Source organism: Dama dama, chromosome 24 (assembly GCF_033118175.1).
Source record: "Dama dama isolate Ldn47 chromosome 24, ASM3311817v1, whole genome shotgun sequence".
Lineage (NCBI taxonomy): Eukaryota > Metazoa > Chordata > Mammalia > Artiodactyla > Cervidae > Dama > Dama dama.
In genome coordinates, this window is record NC_083704.1 from 17,326,437 (window position 1) to 17,351,754 (window position 25,318).

At 45.1% G+C, this 25,318-nt stretch overlaps 1 protein-coding gene across 1 annotated transcript; it reads left to right on the plus strand.

Annotated features, from left to right (window-relative positions):
- The first annotated feature begins 3,117 nt into the window (after nucleotides 1–3,117).
- On the plus strand, nucleotides 3,118–11,310 carry SLC22A13 (solute carrier family 22 member 13). Its single transcript, XM_061129143.1, is given in 11 exon segments — nucleotides 3,118–3,495; nucleotides 8,159–8,259; nucleotides 8,504–8,665; nucleotides 8,874–9,056; nucleotides 9,211–9,337; nucleotides 9,416–9,510; nucleotides 9,716–9,930; nucleotides 10,099–10,207; nucleotides 10,781–10,926; nucleotides 10,929–10,979; nucleotides 11,171–11,310. Coding segments are annotated over 11 exon segments (1,707 nt in total).
- The last annotated feature ends 14,008 nt before the right edge of the window (nucleotides 11,311–25,318 follow it).

A 25,318-nucleotide genomic window follows, 5' to 3' on the forward strand; every position in this document is an offset into this window, starting at 1 on the left:
GTACTTTTAAATAAAGGTATGTATATATTTTTTAGAATACTATTGCACACTTACCAGACTATAGTATAAATACAGCTTTCATACTAGAAAACAGACTCACTTTATTGTCTCTAGTTATCCCAGCACCATTTGCTGAAAAGACCATCTTTACTCCATTGTATTGCCATTGTTCTTTTGTCAAAGATCAGTTGGATTGGTTTTTTCTGGGCTCTCTGTTCTGTTCTGCTGATCTGTGTGTGTGATCTTTTTGCCTTGCCACACAGTGAAGTCAGGTATTCTCAGTCCTGCACCTCTCTTCTCAAATACTGTGTTGACTGTCCCTGGGCCTCCAAGCAGTCTGTCAATTACAGTCAGATTTTCTCACTGTGGTACTGATTGCTGTGGAAGTCTGAGTTTGTGGATTTCTGCTCCAAGAAGTTATAATTCTCTGTATTGAACTTTCTGGCTCCAATTTGAGGGAGAGCAGTTTGCCCTGTGACCTGATGGATCTAAGAAGAATTGTTGATTTTTCAGTTTGCCCAGCTTTCTACCTGCTAGAACGAAGGGACAGCTGCTAAGCTGTTTACATCCTGGACAAGAAACCAGAACTCCTACCACATGTTTTTATTTACTAGAGTCATTCTTAGCAGTTCCCTGGTGGTCCAGTAGCTAAAACTCCGAGCTCCTAGTGCAAGGGGCCCGGGTTCAATCCCTGGTCAGGGACCTAGATCCCACATGCTGCAACTAAAGCTCCTGTGTGCTGCAAGTAAGAATGGTTCAGCCAAATAAATAAATATTCAGAGTCATTCTCAAATTTGGAAGAGATTTGAGACACCCTCCAGTGCATCCCTATAGGTGATGTCTGGGGAGTACTTTCCCCTCCCTGCACCATACGTACAAACACCACCCTCTACCCTACGGGCAGATGGTTGCCAGTGACTGTGTATCCATTCAAGTTACACTACTCCAGTGATCAGAACACTCTTCTCTTTGGTCTTAGCAGTGCCACTGACTAAAGACAGGTGCAAGGAGAGGAAGAGGAGAGAGACAGGCTGCAGGTTCTCCCTTAAGGGCTGGAAGCAGTCCTGCCCTACCCCACAGCCTCCCAGAAGACAGTGAGGGTGGCCAGACTGCTGGAGATGCCAGAGAGCAGCACACACGCTACCTGGGAGCTCATCCTCCCGGGTCAGCGAGACCACAGTGTTCCTGGGAGGACTGCCCCGCTGTGGGCTTTGAAGCATCATGGGGAGCCTTTGGCAGAGTGCTTGGGGTGGGAGAGGGGCAGGGTTAAGAGAACAAATAATTTAATCAAAAACTTAGAACTGGGGGAACTGGGAGTGCAGTGAAACCAATGGAGTTTGGGCACCTGTAGTTACAACTGTGGAAGGTCTTTGGTTGAGTTTCACTGTTCTGTCAGAGTCTCCTCATCATTTATCTGTCTCTGTTTTAGAATCCTACACCAGGAAATGGAATAATCCTTAGAGACCATCTAGTTCGAACTTTCCTTTTACACAGAAGCAGAAATTGAGGCCAGAGGGGCAGACGGTGGATCACAGTGAATCACTGGTGGAGCCCAAACGCCTACTTCCTGACTCCAGTCCCTTTGGAGTCTTAGAGCTGAAAGGACCACAGAATCCTTTCCCTGATCAGAGAGGAGATGACGACTGAGCACAGGCTGCTCCTGTCTCCACCTCAGTTCCCTACAAAGGCTGAGCCCCGAAGTGAGTAGTGGCAGCTGGTAGCATCTGCTTTCTTGGCAATTCATTCAAGGCTGTGCTGAGGACAAGAACTTGCAAGGGAGCTAGGTGAGGGAGCAGAGGTGGGGCTGGTGACAGTGGGGAGCCTGGCAGGGAGTTGAGAGTGGAGGAGAGGGTAGAGAGACGTGTCCTCTTGTGCAGGGTTGTGGACTCGCGTCTGCCCTCCAGCGTCTGCCCTGCCTGGACCCTGCCTTCATACTGACTGAATCACAGGCCACAGGTACAGGCCCATGATAGCCAGGGCTGCTCTGCACAACCTTACTGCCTCACATTCTCTTCACCCCTGCACCTCTGCTCATCTCTTTTCTTAAAATAATTTAAAATCAAAACACAAAAGACTTTCTGAGGGCTACACAAACAAACAGGTGAGTGTGAGTGTGACACCCAAGCATGTATTTTCCCCTAATGGTCTATTTTGCCCCATCATTCTGATCCTCCCATAATTAGATGCCTTCCAAGCCCTGGGTCTACCTGCAGTAAGACCCCCAGGGTAGAAAGAAGGGGGCGTTCATCTGTGGGAGGTTCCTGTTAAGAATCCTGACCTGCCACCTCCCACGCTGTGCCCCCTCCTAACCTTGACTCCAGCAAGGTTATAGGAATGACCCCCAGATGGGGGCTCCCCCAGCTGGGGTGGGGCTTTGCCCTCTGTCCTTCGGTGCTCACCGAGATTACCCGGGGTGGTTGGGTCTACTCTGGGGCCGCTTGCGTTTGCTTTTTATTGTGGGAGTGTGTTAATGGTTTCTTCCTTGATTAGATAGAGATGAGGGTGCACGTGTTAGCTGTGCTGCTGAAGGGAAAGGCGTGTATGCCCTTGGTGGGTCTGCTGGCCTTAATACTACTCTTGGGTTGACTACTACTCTTGCGTACCACCACTGCAGAAGACAGTAAGGTCAGGGTCATGAGACCAGGTTGGTTGGACTCTTGGCCGAGTTAACATGCAGTCTGGGTCCTTGCTTGCTCTACTGACATATCCCCCTCTGTCAAGTATAGTAGCAACTGCCTTGTAGCGTTGAAATTACTCTCAGAATTTGGGTTCTTTCATAATGGGAGGGGTTTGCACTGGTGTGAATTGTGGCGGATGTTGCAGCTAGGAGGAGGGTGGTCCTTGTACACCATAATATCTGACTAGAGCTCGCTGCATTGTACTAGACCTGGGAAGTTCCTTGTCACACAGTCCGGAAAACATCCTCAGATCCTCCAAGTCAGAGTGGACTGTTTTTTTCATCCTATTCTGTCATTCCTGGACCTGAGCTCAGGAGCAGAGGTGTGACAGGTGAAGCCACACAAGGCTGGATTAAACATTAGCGCAGCCGCCACCTTACCCCAAGTGAGCTGCAAAGCTAGCTGGTAGCCCCAGCTAAGGAGCTGCTGACCAGTGACCATGGCACCCTTTGCCCAGGTCTTGGCTGAACTGGGCAGCTTTGGTCACTTCCAGGTACAGCTGCTGATACTGCTGAGTGTGCCCAGCTTCCTGACTGCCTTCTACATGTTCACCCAGGTCTTCATGGTCCTGGACAAGGCCCACTATTGTTCAGTGACCTGGGTCAGGAATCAGACTCTGAATCTGAGCGCGGCTGAGCAGCCGGCCCTGAGCTTGCCCCTGGATGCTGCAGGCAGTCCCAAGCCCTGCCTCATGTTCCAGTTGCCCCCTGATGGTGCCAGCCTGGAGGACATCCTCAGCCACAGCTTCAATGAGACACAGCTTTGCGAGGTGGGCTGGGTCTATCCCGAAGGCAGGCCCTTGTCCGTAGAGAATGAGGTAGGGCCGCACATCAGTCTGACTTTCTAAGTGTTTTGAGTCAGTCAGCTGCTCTGCCCGCCAGTCTGCCCTCCGTCTCTGGTGTGACTGCCTCAGAAGCTGCCCCTTCGCCCCAGGCCTGAATGACCATTGTCACGCCTGTTTTGCTTTCTGTCCTCTGCCTGTCGGCCCATCTACCTCTCCATCCATTCCCTTTGTCTGGGGTGTTTGTCCATCTGTCCATTCATCTCTCTGTTTTTATCTGTCCCTTTGCCTGTCTACCCCATGGCCTTCTTTCCTGTCTCTCCTGTCCAACTGTTCTCATGCCTCTTTCCTAGGTTTGCATCTGCCTTCCCATTTGCCTTTGTCTTTCAGCCCATTCCCTGTGTGTCTGCCATTTACCCGTCTTCCTTGTTTAACTAATCTTGCAGTCCTACCCCTTCCCTGCCCACTCGTCTACCTTCCTGCTTGCTTGCCTTAGACTCCCTGCCTTCAGCCTTTCTTTCTAAATCTCTTCCTGCCTGCATCTGAGATGCTGGAGGCCATGCAGAACTCTAGGACTTGTCCTGCACATATCTGAGCAATTGCTTGTGCTAACACTGTTCTCTTAGGAGGGGCCCCAGCAGATCAGTAGAAAGACTTTTCCACTCCAGCCATCTCAGAGCAAGAAGGCTTGCTTCACAGACAGTAGGGCAGAGCACAGAATAGGGAGATGACTTGGCAAGGGCAACACACATACTTCACAGTGAACCTGGGACTCTCATTCAGGGTACCCAGCAGCCTGAGGGTATGTCGTCCTGCCTTCTTCCTGATCTTCCCGCTCAGTCCACCCCACAGTGGGAGTAGGTCACCTTGAACTCTGCTAGCCCCTGGATCTAGCCCAGCCTGGGCTTGTCTGATCCTCAGTGCCCTTCCTTCATCTCCCCAGTGTCTCACCGATGGTAGATCTGATCTTCTTCATCCTTAGACGCTATGTCTACCTCTACAGGTGCTTATAAACTCTCTGCCCATCTAGCCAAGTGTCACCATCCTTATAACCCAGGCAGACTTCCAGGGTGCTCAGAGCCAACCCTAGCTCTTGTTCACAGCCTTTGCTGGACTGTTCATGGAATTATTATCCAACCAACAGCTCCTGAGTTCTCAGTATGTGAGGCACAGTCAGAACAGAGGCACCCTGTTCACCTCTGAGAAGACCTGGACTCCTAGTAGAGGGACAAAGGCTCAATGAACTCTGAGGCTAGAATTCGCTTCTTCCTGGGGAGAGAATGGGCAGGCAGCTCCCTGAAGGAGTTGGTGTGTGAGCTGGGTGCCCAGGGACCAGAAGAAGGTTAACAGGGAAAAGGAGAAAGCCTTTGTAGACAGAGAATAGAAGAAAGGCCTGGTAACAGGAAGATGGTGATGTGTCAGGAACTTGGGTTTGCCTGGGCTATGGGTGGGCAGGTTTTATGGGGAAAGGGATGTTCTCAAGGACTAAGGGCCTCTCTCTCCTCAGTCACCAACTTAGTCTTTGCTACCCCTGGTGTTGGACCTTGGCCCTCTGGCCCTTCCCTGACATGCTTCCACGGACCCACCCTCCCAAGGATTGCAACTCCCAAGTGAATGTACGCTTTTGGTACTTTGTGGCCCGAACTACATGACAACCCCAAACTCAGTTCCAGAGTGGAGCTACCTTGTGTGAGGTGTCCATCTTGGCTTCCAGTCTACAAGCAGGGCTAGAAGCTACACTACAAGCTACGCTGAATCTGGGGACTTCTCTGAGCTGATATCCCAAGTTTCATTTATAACTGGTAGCTTCACATGCAAAGTGAAATACAGATAATCCAGATTTGAGAAGGAAAAAAAAATACATTTCCTTATTAATTGTGTGCTCGTGAATGACAGAGTACACTTCTCCTCCTCAGCCTACCTGTCCAACGTTTCCTGGGTACCCATCCTTGGTAAAAAAAAAAAAAGACTCCCAGCCCTGTCCACACAAACCTCTGAACACGGAGGTCACTGGACTGTCGTGAATAGCAAAAACAGTGTGGTGTGTCCTGGAGCTACAGAAGGAAGGCGCACGAAGCAGAGAGAATAGCCGTTTCTAGGGTCTGGAGCATGAAAGCGCCCAGCCTGTGTGAGCAGTGCTGACATACACGGAGGACTGGGAAGAGACAAGAGCCAACTCTTAGAGTCTCAGATACCAGTGCCAAGGAGTTGGGACTTTCTTCCAGAGACCAGTGGGAGCCATTGATGGTTTGGAACAGTGGAAGTGAGACTTGATGGGTTGTACTCCAAGAAATGGGGTGGTATTCTGCAGTCCACTGTGGCAGGCCCCAGACAGAACTGTCCACCATCGGCATTAGGGCTGGGGAGGTTGACACCTGGTGTCCCAAGTTGAAGCCCTCTTCGTCTCTGTTCCATCTGCAACATGACACCAGCACGTGAACTGGGGTTGGCCTTGGCACCTCTCCAAGCCTCTCTCTTCTGTGAAACAAAGGGAATAATAAGCCTACATGGGAGTTAGAGAATTTGATAAGATAGGATTAATGAATGGTGTCCACTGAGCAGAGAAGGCAGCCTTGGTGGAGCCCCATGGCTTGGCACTCGCGTCTTCAGAGCATGAAGGCCCCTTGTATCTGAGATGCCTATGTCACCAGCTGTGCACTTCATGGGCCTCATGAAGCTGTGTTGGTACAGCCTCAGCTGAACTGACTTAGCACAGCCACTTTCCTACTTGTGTTGTACGTGTTAATTGCTTTTATCCTACCAGGTGGTACTAAGGAATCTGTTTCATCTTCATTTGTACATGGGAAATCCAAGACACCAGAGGATCAGCTAACAAAGTCACACAGAATGAATGACTCAGCAGACCTTTATTCATAATTTTTTATTTTATACAATATCTAACTACAGAGGCAATCTGTGATGGCTAGACAAAAAGCAAACCAGATAGAACTGGGTGGAACAACAAGTTCCAAGCACCCGGTCCTGCCACACGTCATTCTCAGAAGCAATCCATTCATCATTTGATGATCACTTAAAACTCTTACAAAATTAACAGTTGTCCTTCAAGACAGATGTAGGAGCAAAATATTATCTCCTGAATTGGTTAATTTTTGGCTAAAGATTAGGTAACTCATGGAGATTGGCTTCTCAGCTAACTGAAGGTATTGATTGGTTCCTTCTTTCATTCATTCACTCATCCTTTCACTCAGGAAACATTACCTTACCTTTCCCTTAGTTTCACTCCCTGTCCAGGGCAGCAAAGATGTCTGAACTCACTGCCATCCAGCTGTCCAACTCTAGGACCTAGGACTAGCTGCTGAACCTATATATAGTAAGTCAAGGATTGTTGCTAGAATTATGTGAGATGATGCATGTGAAACGTTTGGCATAGTACCCAATCCAGAGTAAGCACTCAGCAAGCATTAATATTGTGACGCTGTCTCCGTGAGCTTTGAAGGAGAGCTCACCTGCCATGATTCCCCTGCACACACTTGAGTGTGGAGCTGAGAGGTGTGCAGGGGGCATAGGACTTCCTTGAGGGGCCCACAGACGGGGGTCAGTCACATGCCATTGTTGTATGTGCACGTTGCTGTGGACATGTGTACTTGGTTTGTATGGACACCCATACGTTCTTCACTTGGATTTCCAGTCTGTCTGTCAGGTTCTGAGAGTCTCCAGGTGGGCTGTTTCCCCTCCCATCGCCGTGTGTGTGTGTATACAGGTTTCATGTTCCTACATCCTAATCTCTTTCCTCAAGGGATGTGTGAGGGCTCCCTAGGATTCTGATTGTCCGAGAATGATGGGAGTTTCAGGGGGATTTTGCAGTCAGTTGGGAAAAGTCTGAAAGGCCCAAGCAGGTCACAGGGGTGCCATGGTTATAGGGAAGAGACCCCATTTGTCAGGAAGAAGCAGTTAGTGACTGTCAGGGGTTCCTAAACCATGCATCCATAGTGGGTTGATAATTTTATACGGTATCTCCAGGCCAAAAAAAGTACCTAGAAGTTTCATATAATAAGTAATTTTATCCAAACAACTGAAGAAGAGGAACTTCCCTGGCGGTCCAGTGGTTAAGACTCTGCACTTCCAGTTTGATCCTTGGTTGAAGAACTAAGACGCCTCATGCCATGCAGTGGGGTAAAAAAAAAGACCACCAACAGCAAAAATAAAACAGAAACAAAACAACTTAATTTATGTACTAACAACTCAGTAGCTGTTTTTTTTTTAAAAAAAAAAGTATATATATATATATACACACACACACATATATATATATACACACAAATCAAAAGAAAACATTTAAATTTCATCCTCAAGTAAGTACAGTTACTTCCTAATAGGATATATTGGGAACCACACATCTCAGTCCTTGAACCCTGTGAGTTTCACATGGTTCTTGCTTTTTCCATAGCACTTGCCAAAAACACAACCTCACACAGATCACTGAAAAGAATTGCGTGAACCATCTGGAGCTGGTAGTCTGATATGAAACAGATGTTGACTGTCACTGTATTTCCTCTTACACTTCTAAGAATTGTGTCGGGCACTCTGGGTTCACAAAGCTGCTGCCCTGAGGTACCTTGATCCACAGTGTGGGACCCTGCCCCACTTCTGTCCTGAGAGGTTTGTCACGCGTGGGCTAGCTGATAAAAGGACTTGCCTCAGCTACCTCTGAGCTCACATCTGCCTGTGTCTACCTCATTTTAACATGGTCTGTGGTTGGAAGCATCTGAAGGAAACCTCCCAGTCGGTGTATGTGGCTGGGCTCCTCATTGGGGCGCTCATCTTCAGGCCCCTCTGCAACTGCTAAGAACCTTGACCAGTTCCCCCGACCCAGCATGCTCTTGGATCCTGGCCCAGGGTCTAGTTCTCCCCAGGGCCCCTCTCACCAGACTCCAGGTAAGGCCCTGTCCGCCTGCAATGGGACTCCCGGCTGGGGCCATGCACCCTCCCACAGACAGAGCACCCAGCAAAGGGCTTGGGGCTGGGTCTCCCTTCCTCTTTCCCCTCAGATAGATTCACTCCTCGACCTGCCCCTTTGCAACCCCAGGATTGGCCACACGGCCACTCTCCTGGTGCAGCTGCTCCTCTTCACCATCCTCGGCGTGAGCGCAGCCTTTGTGCCCAGCTTTGAGCTCTACATGATCCTGTGCTTTTCTGTGGCCGCAGCCGTCGCTGGATATACCTTCAGCAACGTCACCCTACGTGAGTATCTGGGCCGTGAAGCCATCAGCTGCAGAGCAAGGCCATGGGGCCTGCGTGGCCACACTCCCACACTGCCTGGGGGGCCCAGTCAGCTCCGTGCACCTAATGTGATGGCGCTGACACGCCCTGAACTGGACCAGGACCACAGCCCCTGACCTGGTGGCATCTCACGATGGCAGGAAGTGATAGGGTGGGGTCCGGCCCAGCATCAGCCTCTGCCTGTTTTCAATTACAGAGTGGGTGGGGCCCTCGTGAAGGATCCAGGCTGTGGTCCTGGCACAGTGCGCCTTCTCCCTGGGGCAGATGGCTCTTGCAGGACTTGCCTACCGCATCTGGAACTGAAGACTCTTCCAGATTGCTGGTACTGCACTTGTCTTTCTGCTCTTCTACTTCTGGTGAGGAGATATTTCCCAGGCAAACTACCTCTTGGCTGGTGGTGCATGCAGAGAGGTGTCTGGGAGAAGGAGCCTATGAGGCCTGTAGGGTGTGTGTGTGCTAGGACAGTGGGGAAGTGCAGGCCCCAGGGTTACAGCCATTCCTGACCCACAGGGCCCTGCCAGAATCTGCACGGTGGCTCCTTACCTGGGGGAGGGGAGAGGAGGCCAAACAACTGATCCAGAAAGTAGCCTTGGTCAACAGGCGCAAACTCTCCTCCGAGCTCCTGAGCCAGATACTTGCAGCACTGGGCCAGCCCTGCCTGATGGGACCACACAGACCGGCCTGCTTGGCCCCTCATTCTGCACATCCCTCCCAGCTGGCCCCAGAGAAGACCAGCCCTGCAGGGAATGCCCTAGATCTGTTCCAACACCCCCAGCTCCGGAAGGAGACCCTGATTCTTTTCTACATCTGGTGAGTGGACTCAGGGCCCACAGCCCTCCCTGAGGCCTAAACTAAAAGGCTACCAGGTCTCCGTGGGTGGTGGCTGTCTGGGTACCACTGGGTCTCTTGCTGGCTGTGCTTCTGTCTCCTGTTGTGACTCCTGGCCAAGGCAGTCTCTTTCTGAGTGTGCTGGGGTCTCATCACCTGGCACTGAGAGGACTCTGGAACTCTTCAGGTTTGTGGACAGCCTGGTATTCTATGGCCTGGGCCTCAGGGTGGGGGATTTTGGCCTGAATATCTACCTGACACAGTTAATCTTTGGAGCAGTAGAGGTGCCTGCCTGCTACTGCAGCATCTTTATAATGGAATGGATGGGCCGCAGGTAGAGTCAGTCGGGGATTCTGGTTCTGGGTGGCCTCGTGTGTATCACCATCATCTTCGTCCCAGCAGGGCCTCTGCCCACACCCCCTGTGCTACTGAGACCCCTTGTTTCCTTTTCAGGAGTGAGGGGTTCTCTGGGGCTTGGGTGCACAAGGGGTGAGGAGTTTGGGAGGGCAGGGACAGGGCCCAGGGGGTGGGTCTGGCCACTCCATGTGGCTGACGGGCAGCCTCCACCATATCTGCCTGTGGTGCTTGTTGTGCTGGCTCTGGTGGGGAAGTTTGCCTTGGCGGCTGGATTTACCATCTTCTACGTGGACTCTGCTGAGCTCTTCCCCACTGTCATCAGGTAAGGGCGGCGGGTGCAACCCTGGCTCCTCTGTTCCTGAGACCCTCATTTTGACCATCCCTCCTCCACCCTCCCTGCTATTCCCCACAGAACTTATAGAACTTATAGGACTGGCTCTGGGGCAACAGGGCTGGATGGGGTCCAGAGCTGGTTGAGGTCAGGGGAGTGCAGAGGGCAGTGGAGGGCAGATACACCAGGGGCCGTAGCCTGGCCTTGTCAGGACTAGATACAGTGTGAGTCCAGGTTTGATGAATGGCTCAGAAGGAAGTCTCCACTGGGAGTAGGGGGTGGTCAGGAGGTGCCGCCTTTGATCGGAGGGCAGGAGTGCAGCCGGCAAACAGAAAGGCCTGGAGGTGGGAGAAGCAGGCCACATAGTAGGACTAGGAGAAGTGCAGGTTGATGGGGCAGGAAGGCTGCGTGGACTTGAGGAAGCCTGGAGACCCTGCACATCTGGGGAGACCAGACGAGACATTGGGGCTTTTCAAGGACGTGAGCTGGGGTGGAACTGTGGGAGGAGCTGGGGTGGACCCAGGGGAGGCCAGGTCCACTCAGCTTCTGCTGGCCTTCCCACAGGCAGAAGGGCATGGGGCTGGTGAGCATCTTCTCAAGGATCAGGGGCATCCTCATGCCACTCATGATCCTGCTGGGCAAGTATCATGCGTCCCTGTTCGTGCTCATCTACGGCAGCCTCCCCATTGGGGCCAGCTTACTCTGCCCTGCTGCCAGACCCTGAAGGACACCGTCGACGACCTGGAGCAAGAATTCTGACCACGATAAGGTGCTTGCTCTCTCTGAAGCCCAGGACCTCATATCAGTGGCCCCTGTCCTAGAAGGCCAGGTCTCTACTTTACCACTTGTCCATTGTTGCAGAGGGAGCCCTCACGATTCCCATACTTTGGGGAGGAGGTGGCGAGGCATGGAATCAGTTTCTAGATAGCCAATGATGACCTTCTGCTTCCTCCAGCTCTCTGAAGGCAGTGCTCTCAGAAAAGGATTTGGAGGCCTCGGGAAGTATCTCCAGCCCAGGGGTAGCCTTTAAAGCAGCACTTAGCTCTGTGACTATGTCTCCAAAGCTAGACCGGCAGCAGCAGAGAGCTGCCTAGACACTCCCCTGTAAATGGCTGGACCTGTGAGCACCACCAGCCTTGCTAATGGAGGCAGTATCCCATGAGCTGGCCCCAGAGCCAGCCACCCACTGCCTGGCCCAGTCTCAGAAGCATCCGAGATGGGCCTCCCTCCTTTCAAAACCATGCTCATCCCCAAAGCCCCACCCCCAGTACCCTGTTCTTAATTAGAGTCTTGGGTGTGTCTTGGGTTTAACTTGTCCTCTGACACTCTTTGGGAATATGGCTCCTCAGATCCCCTCCATCCGGGATTCCCCCTGTCCTGAAAAACATAGTCAAGCCCAGAGCAGGACAGCCGAGTAGGGCCTCTCCCAGGCCTTGAAGTCATGGACCCATCCAGGCAGGTGGACAAAGGGAAGTTTGCGGTTCCTCCAGTGGCTGGACCAGGCCTGAATGGATAAGGTGGGACCCACAGGACATTTGATCTAGCTGAGAGGAGACTGATTCCGTCAGAATCAAAGCTTCAGTGTTGCCTTCTCTTCAGAGCTTCTCCTTCACCTGCCCTTCACTCAGGACCAGTGGTGAGGAGAGGCAGGACATGGGTCTGTCCCTCTCTAGGCCCCTCTTTCCTTTCATTCTCTGCAGCTCTGGCTCTTGCAGAGCCCGGGCAGGGTAAGGGAAGGGGGCAGAAGTCTTCTTACGTGGTGGCCACTAGTGTTGGTTCTTTTGGGACTTGCAGTGATTAATCATCAGTCAGTGGCCCTGGGAGGCTCCTAAAATTAGGCTTTCTTCAAGAATATTCAGGGGTTTTCAGTGATCACCCCAGGACCGCTGCGATGCTCCTTAGTATGAACAACATGCTGGCAAATGACTCCTTGGAACCCTACTTCATCTTCTGCCCCCTCCCTGTGGATCCCCACATAGTATCTCTTAGGCTGGCCTCCCTTACAAGACAGTCAAACTAGCACAACCATAGCAGCACATTAGCCCAACTGTCTGCCTTCTTTCTGCTTACACCCCAAGACCTGGTCACGGCTACAGAGCATGATACTTGTGACAATCTCTTCTCTGAATCCAGTCACCAGCACCTCCTGAGTCTTTAGCAGCACCTTGTATTCCTACCAGCTTTTCAATCAGCTTGTTTTCCAGTTCTCACTGGTGGCTACTTCTCAGGTCTACTCTGCTTGTCCCCCTTTCTCTTACCCCCTACCAGATAGCTTCTCATCCTCCTCTCAAAGAAAGAAAAAGCCATCGTATGACCACTCCTCAAATTTGCCACCAAGAAAACTTTAACCTACACTCCCTCCTCCCCTGGGTGGGGATCTGGGAGCTGCTGAGGGGAGGGTCTGTTCCTCCCCTGCCTTTCCTCTCCATTCTTTCTCCTTAGGCCTGGGGATTGGGGGTGAGCAAGTGGTGCCTGGAAGGGGGGGAGGATTTCCCACAATGGGGGTGGAGCCATCATGGGGGAGGCCGGTGCTCTGGGTGTTGGGCACAGTCTGCATGAAGGCATGGGGCTGGCTCGTGTGGAGATTTTCCCAGTCTGCCTTGCGCCTTCTGCCCCTGGAGCCTATGGCCAGGTGTGTACCAGTGGTAGAATGCTGCTCCCCCTCATCCTACCCAACCCTGGGACCTCCCCACCCCATTGTGACACTGCTCCCTGGACACCGTGGAACCCAAGGGTTCTGCTTACGAGGGTCTGGCTGGGCCTGGACTGTGGTCAGGTGGGCCCTGGCTTTGGCTTGTGGTCCTGTCTCTAGGGAGGAAGGGCCGGGAGGGTGTGGAAGGTTTCGATTATGATGGCACCCAGCAATTGTGGGGCTGCATTCTCAGTATAGATGTTGATAGGAGCCTGCTGGACCCTGTTCGACTGTGGGAAGTCTGTGGAAGGAGCAGGCTGCCCTCCCAGGAAACGTGAGTTCTAAGATGTGGCATCTGGCCATTTCCTGCCCTCAGAAAGGGGGCTGCTCCTGGCTGTACCTCCCTGTCCCAGGCCTCAGTTTCCTCTTTTTATATTGGAAACCAGTTGCTGGGGCCTGTCCACCTGGTGGGGAGACCTTTGGGAACAAGTGCTTCAGGTTCTTGCAGACTGTCAGGCCCCTCTTGGGCATTCAGGTGATGCTAGGGGGACACCAAAGGGCACTCTACCAGAGAAGCTGGCTCCAGTCCCCAAACCAAATCTTTGTGAGCAAAACAAAGGTTCTCTCCGTCCTTCCCTCCTTCACTCCCCTCTTTCCCTCTCTCCCTAGGAAGTCTCCTCTATCGCGTGACACCCTCTCCAGCCTTACACACGTACACACTCTGCTAGTTTTCTGTTGCTGTTGTGACAGATTACCACAAACTTACTGGCTTTCAACAACACAGATGTATTATAGTCTTGCAGGTCAGAAGGCCAAAATAGGCCTTACTTGGCTAAAATTAGGTGTCACAGGGCTGTATTCCTTTCTGGAGGCTCTAGTAGGGAATGTAGTTCCTTGCCTCTTCCAGCCTCTTGAGACTGCCCAGAATTCCTTGGCTAATGGTCCCTTGTATCTACAAATCCAGCAATGGCTGGTCAAATCTTGAGAGATATAACTGAAGTTTACTCATTTTCACTGCTGTATTGCATGCCATTAGAGAAATACATGACAGTTTATCCATTCCTCTCTTGATGGGGCTTTTGGGCTCTTTTCTCCCACCTCTCATATTTGGAATGGATTGTCAAGAATGTTTTGATACTCTTCTTGGATCATGTGTACAAATGTTTACTCAGAGTATACAAGTGGGAATAGAATTGCTGGGTCATAAGGTGTGAGGTTGGGGCTTCCCTGGTGGCTCTGCAGTAAAGAATCCGCCTGCCAATATAGGAGACGCAAGAGACATGGGTTTGATCCCTGGGTGGGAAAGATCCCCTGGAGGAGGAAATAGCAACCCATTCCAGTATTCTTGCTGGGAAATCCCATGGACAGAGGAACCTGAAGGGCTACAGTCCATGGGGTCATAAAGAGTTGGACACAACACGCACACACTCAAGGTGTGAGGATATTCAGCTCTACGAGACAATGCCAAACTGTTTTCCAAAATGGAACCATGAATACTCCTGCCTGAAATATAAGAAAGATGGATATTGGGTATTGTCAGACTTCTTAAATTTTCTCAAGCAAAGTGTAAATTATGGTCTTGATTTGCATTTCCCTTATTATTAAAGAGATTGAGCATCTCTTCATATGTTTGTTTAAAGTTTCTCTTATTGAAAAGCCCATTCATGTCTTTTGGCCATTTTTCTATTGTCTTATTATTGATTTGTGGCCTCTTTACACATTCTTGATTCTTTTATCCCCCCCACTGATGCATGTTTGTTATATATTCTCCCAGTTGTGTGATTTTTTTTTTTAACTTCACGATTTTCATTTTTGAGTAGTCAAATTTATAATTTAAAGGTTTTTAAAAATTATTGTATTTATTTACTTTTGGCTCTGCTGGGTTGTTACTGCTACATATGGGCTTTCTGTAGTTGTGGAGAGTGGGGGCTACTCTCTAATTGCAGTGTGGGATTCTCACTGTGGTGGCCTCTCTTGTGGAGCACAGGCTCTAGGCACATGGACTTCAGTAGTTGTAGCCCAGGGGCTCATTAGTTGTGGCCAAGGGCTATCAAGTATATTTGCTTGTTGTTGCCCTTCAGTCACTAAGTCGTGAGAAATTTAAGAAGCAATTCCATTTACCACTGCATCAAAAAGAATAAAATATCTAGGAATAAGCCTATCTAAGGAGACAAAAGACCTGTACTCTGAAAACTATAAGATGCTGATGAAAAAAATTGAAGAAGACATAAACAGATGGAAAGATATACCATGTTCATGGATTGGAAGAATCAGTATTGTCAGAATGAGTATACTACCCAAGGCAAGCTACAAATTCAATATAATCCCTATCAAATTACCAATGGCATTTTTCACAGAACTAGAGCAAAAATATCTAAAAATTTGTATGGAGACACAAAAGACCCCACCAAATAGCCAAAGCAATCTTGAAAATGAAAAATTGAGCTAGAGGAATCAGGCTTCCTGACTTCAGGCTGTACTACCAAGCTACAGTCATCAGTACAGTATGATATTGGCACAAAAAATAGAAATATAAATCAATGGAACAGGATAGAAAACTCAGAAATATATATATGTGTGTGTTTGTGTGTGTGTATGTATGTAAATATAAAGGACTCCATCTAGCTAGTTCATACATCCATTACCTATTTATTTATTATGATTTTTCATGAGAAATTTATGTTCTGCTGTCTTAGCAGATTTCAATTATGCAATGTAGTGTCATCCACTATAGTCACATGTTTTTACATTATATCCTCAGACCTATTCATCTTATAGTAGAAAGTAATTATTCTTTTACCAGCCTCTTTCTTTTCTCCCACTCCCAGAAATCACTTTCACTTTGTTTTCACTAGTCTGACTCTTTTTTTAAAAATAAATTCTACATATAAGTGATAACCCTGTGGTATTTGTCCTTCTCTGTCTGTTGACTAGTGTTAATGCCCCTGAGATGCATCCATGTTGTCACAAATGACAGGATTTTGCTTTTTTTCTCATGGCTAAGTAGTATTTCATTGTGTGAAATGAAATACACCATGTTATCTGTATCCATTCATCCATTGATGGACACAGTGTTTCCATATCTGGCTGTTTTTGTTCACTGTTTCCATTTCTGTCTTAACTGTATAATCTTTTTCCTTTATTTGGGTTTGTTCTTTTCTATTTTCTCTTATGAAGAGCATTTAGTTCTTTAATTTTCAGTCTTTCTGATTTTCTATTATAAAGCAAGTTAAAATTATACATTTTCCAGAGTACCACTTTTTATATCACCCATAAGTTTGATATGAATGGTATAAAGTTTTATAATTTTCACTTATAAGCATTTGTATTATTATTACTCAGTTTTTTCATATTGTAAAATTTTTCATTATCTCTTCTTTGACTTCGGAGATATTCAAAGTTTTTATTAACTTAAAATGTGTATTCATAAAATTTTAGAAAAATATATGTATATTACATGTTCATGGATTAGAAGAAGACTCAATATTGTTAAGATGTCAGTTCTTCCCAAACTAATCTATAGATTCAATATAATCTCAATCAAAAGCACAGCAGGCTGTTTTGCAGATATCAGCAAACTGATTCTAAAGTTCAGATGGAAAGACAAAAGACCTATTAATAGATATTCAACACAGTAATAAAGAACAAAGTTGGAGGCTTTTAAGACCTGATTTTAAGACTTCCTGTAAAGTTTTCCATAATTAAAATACATGGTATTGGCAAAAGTATAGCTACACAGAAACATGAAGAGAACAGACAAGTCCAGAAATAGGCCTGCATAAATATAGTTAACTGGTCAAGGGAAAAAGGCAATCCAGTGGAGAAAGGATGGTCTTTTCAACAATGGTATTGGAATAATTGGATGACCATATGCAAAAATACAGTGTAAAAAATATTAATGTAAACACAGATCTTGTACTCTTTATAAAAATTAACTCCAAATGGTCATAGACACAAAACTATATAAAACTTCTAGAAGACTAGGAGAAAATCTAAAAGGTTTGGCAGTGAATTACTAGATAAAACAGCAAAAGCAAAATCTATGAAAGAAAAAAAATGATAAGTTGGACTTTATTAAAACAAACTTCTGCTCTGCAAAAGATGCTGTTAAGAGAATAAAAAGGCAAGCGACAGGCTGGAGAAAATATTTGCAAAACATATCTAATAAAAGGTTTGTATCCAAAATATACAAATAGCCCAAAACTCAACAATGAGGAGGTAACCATCCCAATTTTTTTTAATGGGCAAAGAAGATACATGGTGGCAAATAAGCATATGAAAAAGATACTCAACATTATTTGACATTGTGCATGCGTGCTAAGTTATTTCCATCATGTCCGATTCTTTGTGATGCCAGGCTCCTCTGTCCATGGAATTCTCCAGGCAAGAATACTGGAGTGTGTTGCCATGCCCTCCTCCAGGGGATCTTACTGACCCACTGGCAGGCAGGTTCTTCACCACTAGTGCCACCAGGCAAGCTCTATTTGCCATTAGGGAATTGCAGTTTAAAAGAATGAAAAAAAAAAAAAAACACATCTATTATTATGGCTAAAGTCCAATAAACCATTATCAGGCAAGAATGCAGTACAACAAGAATTTTCATTCATTGCTGGTAGGAGTGCAAAATAGTACAGCCACATTGGAACAGTTTCCAGTTTCTTACAAAGCTAAACATAGTTTTACCATATGACCCAACATTTGTGTTCCTAGGTATTTACACAACCTATTTGAAAATTATGTCCACAGAAAAACCTGCATGCAAATATTTATAGCAGCTTTATTCACAACTGCCAAACACTGGAAACAACTGAGATATCCCTCAATAATACATGAATGAAAAAAATGAAAAAACAAACTGTAGTACATGTGTATACTGAAAAATAATATTCACTGATTAAAAAAAAAACTAACAAGCTATTAGGCCATGAAAAGGTGTAAATGACCCTTCAGTGCATACTGCTGAGTGAAAGAAGCCAGTCTGTAAAAGCTATATATGCTATAATTCCACATCTATGACACTGCAGAAAAAGCAAGATATACCATAAAAAAGATCAGTGGTTGGGAGGGATTTGAGAGGAGAGAGGAGGGTTTAATAAGTGGAGAACAGATTCTTTTAGGGCAGTGAGACGTCTGTCTGATACTCACGGTGGATACATGACTCCACACATTTGTCAAAACCCATAGAACTTTACAGCCCAAAGAATGAGCTATACCATATACAAATTTTTAAAAAATTATTTAAAAGCTGGAGGGATCCCAGGATGGAATGCAGACTGTGATGGATTAATGTAACTTTATTACATCTGTATGAAATATATATTTTAAATTAACTGTTTGTTAGTGATTTCTAATTTAATTACATCATAGTCAGAAGATGGAACTTCCCTGGTGGTTCAACAGTAAAGAATCTGCTTGCCAATGCAGGAGAGGCAGGTTCGATCCCTGGGTCAGGAAGAGACCCTGGAGAAGGAAATGCCTACCCATTCTAGTATTCTTGCCTGGGAAATCCATGGACAGAGAAGCCTGGAGGGCTACAGTCCATGGGGTCGCAGAGAGTCAGACATGATTTAGTGACTAAAACAACAAGAGTCAGAAGATAGGTAGGACTTCCCTGGTGATCCAGTGGTTAAGACTCCACTCTCCCACTGCAGGGGACCTGGGTTCAATCCCTGATCCTGGTCAGGATGATCCCGCATGCTACACAGCTAGCCATAAAGAAAAAAAAAAAAAAAAAAAATCTATATGATGCCCATTCTTTGAAAAGGTGTAGAAGCTGTATACAGTGAGCAAAAACAAGGCCAGGAACTGACTGTGGCTCAGATCATGAACTCCTTCTTGCCAAATTCACACTTAAATTGAAGAAAGTAGTGAAAACCACTAGATGATTCAGGTATGACCTAAGTCAAATCCCTTACGATTATACAGTGGAAGTGCCAAGTAGACTTAAGGGATTAGATCTGATAGGCAGACTGCCTGAAGAACGGGCAGAGGTTCATGACATTGTACAGGGGACAGGGATCAAGACCATCCCCAAGAAAAAGAGATGCAAAAAGGCAAAATGGTTGTCTGAGGAGGCCTTACAAATAGCTGAGAAAAGAAGAGAAGCAAAAGGCAAAGGGGAAAAGGAAAGATATGCATATTTGAATACAGAGTTCCAAAGAATAGCAAGGAGAGAGAAGAAAGCCTTCCTCAGTGACCAGTGCAAAGAAATAGAGGAAAACAATAGAATGGGAAAGACTAGAGATCTCTTCAAGAAAATTAGAGATACCAAGGGGACATTTTATGCAAAGATGGGCTCAATAAAGGACTGAAATGGTAGGAACCTGACAGAAGGAGAAGATACTAAGAAGAGGTAGCAAGAATACACAGAAGAACTGTACAAAAAAGATCTTCACGACCCAGATAATCACGATGGTGTGATCACTCATCTAGAGCCAGACATCCTGGAATGTGAAGTCAAGTGGGCCTTAGGGAGCATCACTATGAACAAACCTAGTGGAGGTGATGGAATTCCAGGTGAGCTATTTCATATCCTAAAAGATGATGCTGTTAAAGTGCTGCACTCAATATGCCAGCAAATTTGGAAAACTCAGCAGTGGCCACAGGACTGGAAAAGGTCAGTTTTCATTCCAATCCCAAAGGGCAATGCCAAAGAATGTTCAAATGACTGCACAATTGCACTCATCTCACACGCTAGCTAAGTAATGCTCAGAATTCTCCAAACCAGGCTTCAACGGTACGTGAACTATGAACTTCCAGATGTTCAAGCTGGATTTAGAAAAGGCAGAGGAACCAGAGATCAAATTGCCGATGTCTGTTGGATCATAGAAAAAGCAAGAGAATTTCAGAAAAACATCCACTTCTGCTTTATTGATTAAGCCAACACCACTGACTGTGTAGATCACAACAAACTGTGGAAAATTCTTAAAGAGATGGGAATCCCAGACCACCTGACCTGCCTCCTGAGAAATCTGTATGCAGGTCAAGAAGCAACGGATAGAACCGAACATGGAACAACAGACTGGTTCCAAATCGGGCAAGGAGTACATCAAAGCTGTATATTGTCACCCTGCTTATTTAACTTATATGCAGAGTACATCATGCGAAATGCTGGACTGGATGAAGCACAAGCTGGAATCAAGATTGCTGGGTGAATTATCAATAATCTCAGATATGCAGATGACACCACCCTTATGGCATAAAGTGAAGAAGAACTAAAGAGCCTCTTGATGAAAGTGAAAGACGAGAGTGAAAAAGTTAGCTTAAAACTCAACATTCAGAAAATTAAGATCATGGCATCTGGTCCCATCACTTCATAGCAAATAGATGGCAAAACAATGGAAAGAGTGTCAGACTTTATTTTTTGGGGCTCCAAAATCACTGCAGATGGTGACTGCAGCCATGAAATTAGAAGACGCTTGCTCCTTGGAAGAAAAGCTATGACCAACCTAGACAGCATATTAAAAAGCAGAGACATTACTTTGATAACAAAGGTCCATCTAGTCAAAGCTATGGTTTTTCCAGTAGTCATGTATGAATGTGAGAGTTGAACTATAAAGAAAGCTGAGCGCTGAAGAATTGATGCTTTTGAACTGTGGTGTTGGAGAAGACTCTTGAGCGTCCCTTGGACAGCAAGATCAAACCAGTCCATCCTAAAGGAAATCAGTCCTGAATATTCATTGGAAGGACTGATGCTCAAGCTGAAACTCCAATACTTTGGCCACCTGACGTGAGGAACTGACTCATTGGAAAAGACCCTGATGCTGCAAGAGATTGAGGGCAGGAGGAGAAGGGGACGACAGAGGATGAGATGGTTGGATGGCATCACCGATTCGATGCACATGAGTTTGGGCAAGCTCCACCAATTGGTGATGGACAGGGAAGCCTGTCATGCTGCAGTCCATGGGGTCACAAAGAGTCGGACACAACTGAGTGACTGAACTGATTTTTTGAAATCTGTCGAGGCTTGCTTTATTGCCTAGTGCATGATAAAGTTTTGCAAATGCTCTGGGTAGGCTTGAGAAAAATATGTATTCTCTAGTTGTTAGATGCAGAATTGTATAAATGGTCATTAGTTTAAGCTTGTTATATTATTAATCTATGTCTTTGCCAAGTTTTTTTGTTTCTTTTTTTTTTTTTTTTTTTTTGCCAAGTTTTTGACCCCTTGAAAAAGGTACATTAAAATTTCTCCATATGATATTGGAGCTGTCAGTTTCTCCTGTGAGTTATACTCATTATTGTTTTATATATTTGAAGTCATTTATTGGGTTCATATATATTTAATTTTTTGGTATACTGAATCTTTTGTCTTTAGATAATGAATCTCTCTATTCTAAATGATACTTTATGGGTTTGTTTGTAATAGTATAGCTAAGTTATATTTCTTTTGATTACCGTTGGCCTAATATAATTTTACATCCTTTAACTCTCAGCCTTTCATGACTGTATGCTTTTTGTGTATGGTTTTAGAAAGTGTTCTAGTTTCATTCTTTTACAAGTGGTTGACCAGTTTTCCCAGCACCACTTGTTAAAGAGGTTGTCTTTTTTCCATTGTATATCCTTGCCTCCTTTGTCAAAGATAAGGTGTCCATAGGTTCCTGGATTTATCTCTGGGCTTTCTATTCTGTTCCATTGACCTATATTTCTGTCTTTGTGCCAGTACCATACTGTCTTGATGACTGTGGCTTTGTAGTAGAGTCTGAAGTCAGGCAGGTTGATTCCTCCAGCTCCATTCTTCTTTCTCAAGATTACTTTGGCTATTCGAGGTTTTTTGTATTTCCATACAAATTGTGAAATTCTTTGGTCTAGTTCTGTGAAAAATACCGTTGGTAGCTTGATAGGGATTGCATTGAATCTATAGACTGCTTTGGGTAGAATAGCCATTTTGACAATATTAATTCTTCCAATCCATGAACACGGTATGTTTCTCCATCTGTTTGTGTCCTCTTTGATTTCTTTCATCAGTGTTTTATAGTTTTCTATGTATAGGTCCTTTGTTTCTTTAGGTAGATATACTCCTAAGTATTTTATTCTTTTTGTTGCAATGGTGAATGATATTGTTTCCTTAATTTCTCTGTCTGTTTTTTCATTGTTAGTATATAGGAATGCAAGGGATTTCTGTGTGTTAATTTTATATCCTGCAACTTTACTATATTCATTGATTAGCTCTAGTAATTTTCTGGTAGAGTCTTTAGGGTTTTCTATGTAGAGGATCATGTCATCTGCAAACAGTGAGAGTTTTACTTCTTCTTTTCCTATCTGGATTCCTTTTACTTCTTTTTCTGCTCTGATTGCTGTGGCCAAAACTTCCAACACTATGTTGAATAGTAGTGGTGAGAGTGGGCACCCTTGTCTTGTTCCTGATTTCAGGGGAAATGCCTTCAATTTTTCACCATTGAGGGTGATGCTTGCTGTGGGTTTGTCATATATAGCTTTTATTATGTTGAGGTATGTTCCTTCTATTCCTGCTTTTTGGAGAGTTTTAATCATAAATGAGTGTTGAATTTTGTCAAAGGCTTTCTCTGCATCTATTGAGATAATCATATGGTTTTTATCTTTCAATTTGTTAATGTGGTGTATTACATTGATTGATTTGCGGATATTAAAGAATCCTTGCATTCCTGGGATAAAGCCCACTTGGTCATGGTGTATGATTTTTTTAATATGTTGTTGGATTCTGTTTGCTAGAATTTTGTTAAGGATTTTTGCATCTATGTTCATCAGTGATATTGGCCTGTAGTTTTCTTTTTTTGTGGCATCTTTGTCTGGTTTTGGAATTAGGGTGATGGTGGCCTCATAGAATGAGTTTGGAAGGTTACCTTCTTCTGCAATTTTCTGGAAGAGTTTGAGTAAGATAGGTGTTAGCTCTTCTCTAAATTTTTGGTAGAATTCAGCTGTGAAGCCATCTGGTCCTGGGCTTTTGTTTGCTGGAAGATTTTTGATGACAGTTTCGATTTCCTTGCTTGTGATGGGTCTGTTAAGATCTTCTATTTCTTCCTGGTTCAGTTTTGGAAAGTTATACTTTTCTAAGAATTTGTCCATTTCATCCAAGTTGTCCATTTTATTGGCATAGAGCTGCTGGTAGTAGTCTCTTATGATCCTTTGTATTTCAGTGTTGTCTGTTGTGATCTCTCCATTTTCATTTCTAATTTTGTTAATTTGGTTTTTCTCTCTTTGTTTCTTAATGAGTCTTGCTAATGGTTTGTCAATTTTGTTTATTTTTTCAAAAAACCAGCTTTTAGCTTTGTTGATTTTTGCTATGGTCTCTTTAGTTTCTTTTGCATTTATTTCTGCCCTGATTTTTAAGATTTCTTTCCTTCTGCTAACCCTGGGGTTCTTCATTTCTTCCTTTTCTAATTGCTTTAGGTGTAGAGTTAGGTTATTTAATTGGTTTTTTTCCTGTTTCTTGATGTAAGCCTGTAATGCTATGAACCTTCCCCTTAGCACTGCTTTTACAGTGTCCCATAGGTTTTGGGTTGTTGTGTTTTCATTTTCATTCATTTCTATACATATTTTGATTTCTTTTTGATTTCTTCTATGATTTGTTGGTTATTCAGAAGCGTGTTATTTAGCCTCCATATGTTTGAAGTTTTAACAATTTTTTCCCTGTAATTGAGATCTAATCTTACTGCACTGTGGTCAGAAAAGATGACTGGAATGATTTCAATTTTTTTGAATTTTCCAAGACCAGATTTATGGCCCAGGATGTGATCTATTCTGGAGAAGGTTCCGTGTGCACTTGAGAAAAAGGTGAAGTTGATTGTTTTGGGGTGAAATGTCCTATAGATATCAATTAGGTCTAGCTGGTCCATTGTGTCATTTAAGGTTTGTGTTTCCTTGTTAATTTTCTGTTTAGTTGATCTATCCATAGTTGTGAGTCGGGTATTAAAGTCTCCCACTATTATTGTGTTACTATTAATTTCCTCTTTCATACTCGTTAGCGTTTGCCGTACATATTGCGGTGCTCCTATGTTGGGTGCATATATATTTATAATTGTTATAGCTTCTTTTTTGATTGATCCTTTGATCATTATGTAGTGTCCTTCTTTGTCTCTTTTCACTTCCTTTATTTGAAAGTCTATTTTATCTGATATGAATATTGCGACTCCTGCTTTCTTTTGGTCTCCGTTTGCATGAAATATTTTTTTCCAGCCCTTCACTTTTAGTCTGTATGTGTCTCTTGTTTTGAGGTGGGTCTCTTGTAGACAGCATATATAGGGGTCTTGTTTTTGTATCCATTCAGCCAATCTTTGTCTTTTGGTTGGGGCATTCAACCCATTTACATTTAGGGTAATTATTGATAGGTGTGGTCCCGTTGCCATTTACTTTGTTGTTTTGGGTTCACGTTTATACAACCTTTCTGCATTTCCTGTCTAGAGAAGATCCTTTAGCATTTGTTGAAGAGCTGGTTTGGTGGTGCTGAATTCTCTCAGCTTTTGCTTATCTGTAAAGCTTTTGAATTCTCCTTCATATCTGAATGAGATCCTTGCTGGATACAGTAATCTAGATTGTAGGTTATTCTCTTTCATTACTTTCAGTACGTCCTGCCATTCCCTTCTGGCCTGGAGGGTTTCTATTGATAGATCAGCTGTTATCCTTATGGGAATCCCTTTGTGTGTTATTTGTTGTTTTTCCCTTGCTGCTTTTAATATTTGTTCTTTGTGTTTGATCTTTGTTAATTTGATTAATATGTGTCTTGGGGTGTTTTGCCTTGGGTTGATCCTGTTTGGGACTCTCTGGGTTTCTTGGACTTGGGTGGCTATTTCCTTCCCCATTTTAGGGAAGTTTTCAGCTTTTATCTCCTCGAGTATTTTCTCATGGCCTTTCTTTTGGTCTTCTTCTTCTGGGACTCCTATGATTCGAATGTTGGGGCGTTTCACATTGTCCCAGAGGTCCCTGAGGTTGTCCTCATTTCTTTTGATCCTTTTTTCTTTTTTCCTCTCTGCTTCATTTATTTCCACCATCTTATCTTCTACCTCACTTATCCTATCTTCTGCCTCTGTTATTCTACTCTTGCTTCCCTCCAAAGTGTTTTTGATCTCATTCATTGCATTATTCATTTGTAATTGACTCTTTTTTATTTCTTCTAGGTCTTTATTAAACAGTTCTTGAATCTTTTCAATCTTTGTCTCCAGGCTATTTATCTGTAACTCCATTTTGTTTTCAAGATTTTGGATCATTTTTATTATCATTATCCTAAATTCTTTTTCAGGTAGATTCCCTATCTCCTCCTCTTTTGTTTGACTTGGTGGGCATTTTTCATGTTCCTTTACCTGTTGGGTATTTCTTTGCCTTTTCATCTTGTTTAGATTGCTGTATCTGGAGTGGGCTTTCTGTATTCTGGAGGTCTGTGGTTCCTTTTTGTTGTGGAGGATTAACCCAGTGGGTGGGGTTAGACGATTGGCTTGCTGAGATTTCCTGGTCAGGGAAGCTTGCGTCAGTGTTCTGGTGCGTGGAACTTGATTTCTTCT